Source organism: Amphiprion ocellaris, chromosome 6 (genome assembly GCF_022539595.1).
Source record: "Amphiprion ocellaris isolate individual 3 ecotype Okinawa chromosome 6, ASM2253959v1, whole genome shotgun sequence".
Classification (NCBI taxonomy): domain Eukaryota; kingdom Metazoa; phylum Chordata; class Actinopteri; family Pomacentridae; genus Amphiprion; species Amphiprion ocellaris.
In genome coordinates, this window is record NC_072771.1 from 10,933,134 (window position 1) to 10,940,400 (window position 7,267).

A 7,267-nucleotide genomic window follows, 5' to 3' on the forward strand; every position below is an offset into this window, starting at 1 on the left:
GATCTGGGGACAAAGAGGAGCTGAGGAGGGTGCAGAAGGAGATAAAGAAGAAGATCAAGGCGGACAAGGCCAGCTACAGGACCAAGATGGAATCTCACCTGCAGGACAATAACACAAGGGAGGTCTGGAGAGACCTGAGATCCATCTCTGGTTACAGCAGAGGCCATGAGAGGGGAGCTGCAGCAGGAGGCCAGGAGTGGGCCAATGAGCTGAATCTGTTCTTTAACAGATTCGACTCTGCTCCCACTCCTCCCCCCTCTCATCAAAGCACCGACCAGCCAGCTCCTTCTTCACACCTCAGCTCTCTACCACCAACACCACCAACAGCACCCCTCCTCCCATCCCCGTCTTCTACCACCTCCGGACTCCGCATACAGCCCCATCACCCCTCCTCGTCTCACCCCCCACCACCACCATCACCCCTCCCCCTGCCACCCTCCCCCTGCCTCTCCATAACAGCTGATCAGGTGAGAAGTGAACTTAAAAAGATCAAGACCAGGAAAGCTGCAGGTCCTGATGGAATCAGCTCCAGACTCCTTAGAGACTGTGCAGACCAGCTCTGTCAGGTGCTGCTGCACATCTTTAACCTGAGCCTGAGTCTGGAGAGGGTTCCTCTGTTATGGAAGACTTCCTGCCTGGTTCCTGTCTCTAAGACCAGGAACCCCAGGGAGCCTAACCACTTCAGACCTGTGGCCCTCACTTCTCACCTGATGAAGACCATGGAGAGGATCGTCCTCAAGAACCTCCGTCCCCAGGTGAGCCAGTATCTGGATCCACTGCAGTTCGCCTACCAACCGAACATTGGAGTGGATGATGCAGTGGTCTACCTGCTGCACAGATCACTGACTCACCTGGAGAAACCCAGCAGCACTGTGAGGGTCATGTTCTTTGACTTCTCCAGTGCTTTCAACACCATCCAGCCTTCTCTGCTTAGGGTGAAGCTTGAAGGAGCGGGAGTAGACTGTCACCTGGCTGCTTGGACCATCGACTACCTCACCAACAGACCACAGTACGTGAGGCTTCAGGACTGTGTGTCTGATGTGGTAGTCAGCAGCATGGGGGCCCCACAGGGGACAGTGCTCTCCCCCTTTCTCTTCACCCTGTACACATCGGACTTCCACTACAACTCTGGGAGCTGTCACCTCCAGAAGTTCTCCGATGATACAGCCATTGTTGGGTGCGTATCTGAAGGGGACGAGCGGGAGTACAGGATGGTCATCTCTGACTTTGTGGACTGGTGTGAGCGAAACCATCTGCAGCTCAACGCCAGTAAGACGAAGGAGATGATCGTGGACTTCCGCAGGAGGAGGACACCCCGGACTGCACCGGTGAACATCCAGGGTTTGGACATTGACATGGTGGACACATACAAATACCTGGGTGTTCACCTCAACAACAAACTGGACTGGACACACAATACAGAGGTCCTGTACAAGAAGGGCCAAAGTCGTCTCCACCTGCTGAGGAGACTGAGGTCCTTTGGAGTGTGCAGGACTCTGCTCAGGACATTTTATGACTCTGTGGTAGCGTCTGCTATTTTCTATGCAGTGGTCTGCTGGGGAGCAGGGAGCACTGAAAGGGACAGAAAGAGACTAAACAGACTGGTCAGGAGGGCTGGTTCTGTCCTGGACTGTTCCCTGGACTCCATAGAGGAGGTGGGTGAGAGGAGGATGTTGTCAAAGCTCACATCCATCATGGACAATCCCTCTCACCCACTGCATGACACTGTGGGGTCTTTAAGCAGCTCCTTCAGCAGCAGACTGAGACATCCACCCTGCAAGAAAGAGCGCTATCGCAGGTCCTTCATCCCATCTGCTATAAGACTTTACAACATCAGCATCACTGGCTGATGTTAACATAAACTGGACTATATCATTACCACCCCAAACCATAACATTTGCACAGACATTCTTGCACTGCACATCTTTGCACTTTTAAACTTTATTTTTATTTTTTCTGTTAAAAATTTTGCCACCCTTGTATATATTGTAAATAAAACTGCTGTAACAATGTAAATTTCCCCTGGAGTGGGGAGAAATAAAGAACTTTATCTTTATCTTATCTTATATATATATATATATATATATATATATATATATATATATATACACACTACTCACAATAAGTTAGGGATATTGTGAAGTCCTCAGTGGATTTCATACAAAAGGTGCGTGTTTCACTTCAGTGATTTTGGGGATAGGGAGGCAATTGTATTAGGGTGCTAGACACACCGCATTTTGTGTTTTCCACAAAATGGTCTCACTGTGTACAGTGCGCCTTACATACTGGGGCCAATACCAGAAAATACAAAAAGACAACCCTTTTTAATGTGGCATCAATTTCAACAATATGGGGATATAAAAAGCTGGTATTGTCAGTAAGTCATTCTCAGTTCATCATTTAAGCAGCCATGAACACACGACGTCACTTAAAGGACGAGCAGCATCACCTGGCCATAGCGTGCCTTCAGGTCGGTAGCAGGCAGTCAGATGTTGCTCGTGAACTTGGTGTGTCTCAAAGTGTCATCAGCAGACTTGCAGCAAGACACAGAACTACTGGCAGTGTTTGTGACAGACCCAGGAGTGGAGCCCCACAAGTGATGGACCACAATGATGACCAGTACCTAAGGACCTATGCACTCAGACACTGCCACACAGCTGCAGGCCTGTTTATGAGAAGTGAGGGGTACTAGGGTTTCCAGACAAACCATTCGCAACCGACTCCACCACTTTGGCTTGAATGCCAGACGACCGTTGCAGGTGACCCCACTGACACCGCTGTGACCGGTTGCAGTAGGCACAAGACCATGTGACCTGGACAATGCAGCAGTGGTCTACCGTCCTGTTCACTGATGAGTGTTGGGTCACGCTGCACAGAAATGATGCTCGTCAGCGTTGCTGGAGAAGGCAAGGTGAGCGATACACCAAGGTCAACATGGTCCCCAGGGTTCGCTTTGGTGGAGGAGGTGCAATAGTCTGGGCAGGCATCACCAGTCAGCGCAAAACAGATCTGGTGATTGTAGATGGCTCAGTCACTGCACATTCTTACCTCAGAGACATCATAGAACCCATCATCATCCCCCAATTCCGCCAGCACACCCCCAACTTTATGTTCATGGATGATAATCTGTCTTATCATGCATGTATTATACTGTGTTTTATGGTCCTTGTGTTCCCCCCCCACCTCTCTATCTCTACCTCTTCCCCTCTACCTCTATCCCTCTATCTCTACCTCTCTACCTCTCCTGTCCCTCTCAACCCGTCCGGCCAGCAGGCAGATGGGTCCCCCCACATTAGAGCCTGGTTCTGCTCAAGGCTTTTTTCCCTGTTAAAAGGGTGTTTTCCTTGCCACTGTTGCCTTTTGGCTTGCTCTGGGGGTCAGGCATATGGGTTCTGTAAAGCGTCTCGAGACAATTTGACTGTAATTGGCACTATATAAATAAAATTGAATTGAATTGAATTGAATAATGCTCCACCACATCGTGCCAGAATTGTCACAGCTCGACTTCAGGAAGTCAGAGTGCCTCATATGGTATGGCCAGCAATGTCCCCTGACCTGAACCCCATAGAGCACGTCTGGGACCAGCTGAAGCAACGACTGGATGCTCGTACCCCACCCCCACGTGACCTGGCAGAACTGCGTGTAGCACTTGTGGAGGAGTGGAAAGCATTGCCTCAGAACAACATCATGAGGCTAGTTAGGAGCATGAGACGTCGCTGTCAAGCTGTCATTGCGGCAAATGGTGGAAACACCTGCTACTGACTTTGTCAGTTTTGGTTATTTGGGACTATCTTTGTTATTGTCTGAATTGTTGGGGTAACAAATGTTGCACTAACGAAAATGGTGCTTCTTCTCATTCATTAATAGTAATATCAAAGGGAAGTATTACTTATTTCATTAAAATTCAGACCAAATAGGAAAAGCACTCATGTAAATAACAATATCCCTAAGATATTGTGAGTAGTGTAAATATATATATATATATATATATATATATATATATATATATATATATATATATATATATATATATATATATATATATATATATATATACACACACACATACATATACACACACACACACACACACACACATGCATATAAATTATGCTGTGGTCAGTCACATGTATATAGATACACATTTTCAATCTTTTCAGTGTCAAAAGTAATGTTATGAATCTTATTTTTTACTGTTAAATTAGACCTAGCCCAGCTGATCTCCATTTTGGTGAATCATGACCAAGTTGTGTCTTTTGAAGGAGGCATCAAACTAAAATAACTTCATAAATAACACCGTAGTTCACACCTCCTTTTTTTCTTCAAAAATTAGTTTCTACTTCATTTTGCTACACATTAATTCACTAAGGTCACCAACCTGCAAGTCGCTTATAGCTTTCCAGTTGTCATTTTACCAATTCAAAGACAGTGATTTCCGACCATTGTCTCGGCGAAGGCATGCCACCCCCAAGGCAACAGTCATGGCCAGATCAGTAGCAACTCACCCGGTCTTAACATTACAGGATGGGTTTAAATTAAGTGCAAAAAATAAATAAAAATGCACACTCTGCTCCATAATCTTGTACCACTGAAACTGACTTCCAACATTAAGGTAACAGACATAGAAAACTAACTGAATATAATAAAAATAATGTACTGTAACTGGATAGATGAAATGCACAAATCAGAAGTTACTATTATATCACAAACCTTGGTCTCCACTTCACTGTCCGAGTCACTTCCAGATGTGGAAGACAGTACTTCTTTTGATTTTGGCATTCTGCTGAAACAGGGATCAAAGATCAGACTTCTATTTCAGTAACATGCCACCCTAAAGTGTTCATTTAAAAGACTATTTACAGTGACATTTGAAGGGACAGGTTGTAATCTAGATTCACTGCAGAGACAGGACACCTTTCCAAAATTAGATCCTATAATGGCATAATTTCCTCTGTGTAGCTCTGACAGAACATATTCAGCGTGAGTACACAACAAATGTAATCTTTGCGAAGTAATTTATCTAACAAACTACACTATGGCTCCATAGTGCTTCTAATGTCTTTAGAGCCAGTATGGAAAAGGGAAATGATTAATGGGATATAGTTTGTCAAAGTACATACTGGTAGATCAGTATTGTGTTAAAAGAGATTTCGAAAAAACATGGATAACTTGGTTGATAATAAAATACTACTCATGACTTTTAACAAAACAACTGGTCATTCTGTACAGCACTTTAGCCGTTGACAAATTACATGAGCTGGTTCTGCAATAAACAAAGGTATTCTGAGGGGAAAACACTGGACTGTCATCATCTGCCAGGCCTAAAGTCAGCTTGCTGTAGACAGATCAAAACTGAAGTTACAGACATGCCAAATATGTGCCCATTCTATAGTTAATCCATGAGATCCACTTATCTGTATTATGCAGACAATATTAACGGACATGTCATTATGGGATTTATCTCTCTAATATTAATATAGGTATCTGCCTCAAAATTCCAGAGTTGGTTTGACTCTAATTTATATTTTTTCAGCATTGTTTTTTCTTAAATCATTATATGATTTATTACATTTGCTACTTCATTCCAGTTATTGTGTGTTACGGTTTGGTGACAGTGAACAAAGAGTTTACTGCAGTTACAATTTGACAGAATGCTAACATGAGTTTTTAGCATCTAGTTCTTAGTGGTTTGGCTGTACAGCAATGGTAACCAAATGTGACAAAATACTGGAATCCATCAGTTTCGAAAAATCCTTTTCTGCTTGGCACAGAGAACCTGAGAGCTGAGCCGATGAAAGGTGAGTCTGTCTGGATCTGGACAGCTAGGAGGGATGGGGCGGGGCTGCAATAATGTCTGAGTTAAGGGGACCAAACACACCATGCACGAAGAATTAATGCATTCAATATTTAAATCATATTTCAATCACTTCATGTGGTAACGGGATTTAAGTGGTGAAGGATTTGGGTCGGGAAAACAAGGACACACAATGCAGACAGTAAGTTACATGCTCGTCAGTATGTCAGTTTCAGAGAAATAACAGACACTCCCTGGTGATGAACCCACAAAAATAGACACCCTAACCACTTTATCACGGCTCTGAAGATATTCCCTAAACATTGAGTGCATCCAGAGGGTTGCAGGTTATTCGCCTGAATACTTCACCCGACGGAAAACAGAGCTAAACTACCTTGCCAAATTTGGAAACATTACATTGTATCTTTCGAAACCCAGTGGTAACTGGGACTCGTGTGAAAAACACAACAGCTATATGTGTCACCGTAGTTTCGCATGTCGGGGTTAATTTCAGCTGCACGTTTCTTATACCTCGGATCCGGATCGACTGATACAAAATAGCCGATTATGGGTCATTGGCAGCGTGTCGAGTCGTTTTAGCGCTGTAGACTGCACATACCGCACATTTTTCTACGTTAAATTTCGGACAGTTTCAACTCCGGAAAAAGGTCAAACACTGTAATGACTATGCTGGAATACAGACATTGACATTAGGTAGAAAGCTAAAGGCTATCTGAACGGGTTGGCCAGGGTAGCTAACGTTAGAATAGCTGAAACCCCGCTGCACATGTATACTTTCTCGGTAAGTGGGTGACATTAGCTTTCTTTGCTGCACAGCCAAAGCTGTGAAGTAAATGCCGATCGATCCTCTGTTTAACTAAAAGTCTTCTCAAAGATACGTTTATAATACGTTTTGCAAACTATTAATGCTTACATGATATGATGAAGAACAGCGAGTCTCTGGACTGGAAGCGGAAAGCTGATAGCCTACGAGAATTGCATACCTATCGCGAGAGCACACACCACCACCAATAAGCTTGTTCGAGGCAATCTGCAAAGCCGAAGACTGCACTAGGACCCGCTCCGATAGGACCGCACGCTTCATCTAGGGCCGTACGTTTAGAGCATTTTTCTCTAGACAGCACCACCTATCGCAACGGATGATCACCAAAGTGCGCAACTTGCGTTTTAAAGGATGATTTCACTCAAAACATACTTATAATTTAAATGGTTTATTCCACCCAAAGAGTGCTTTTTAACTAACATGTTAAAGTTTAAAAGGTTTATTCCACACAAAATACTACTGTATACAATAATAATAATAATAATAATAATAATAATAATAATAATAATAATAATAATAATAATAATAATAATAATAATAATAATAATAATTTGGTTGCTAAGACTTGCATTAGAACAAATTGTGTAATTATCATACTTATGTCATGAACAAGTAAAATAATAATGGAA

At 43.5% G+C, this 7,267-nt stretch overlaps 1 protein-coding gene across 2 annotated transcripts in view; it reads right to left on the reverse strand.

Moving 5' to 3' along the window:
• The window catches only part of sub1b (SUB1 regulator of transcription b), a 15,253-nt gene extending 8,438 nt beyond the window's left edge, over positions 1-6,815 (reverse strand). Inside the window, exons 1-2 of one of the 2 annotated variants that reach the window (XM_023264778.3) lie at positions 6,729-6,815; positions 4,711-4,780 (exon numbers count right to left, since the gene is read on the reverse strand). In XM_023264778.3, coding sequence (XP_023120546.1) covers positions 4,711-4,779 — 69 coding nt within the window. In that variant the 5' untranslated portion in view covers position 4,780; positions 6,729-6,815. Of the gene's footprint in view, positions 1-4,710; positions 4,784-6,728 lie in introns of both variants that reach the window. The other variant, XM_023264779.3, reaches the window with a different exon arrangement.
• Positions 6,816-7,267: the final 452 nt, after the last annotated feature.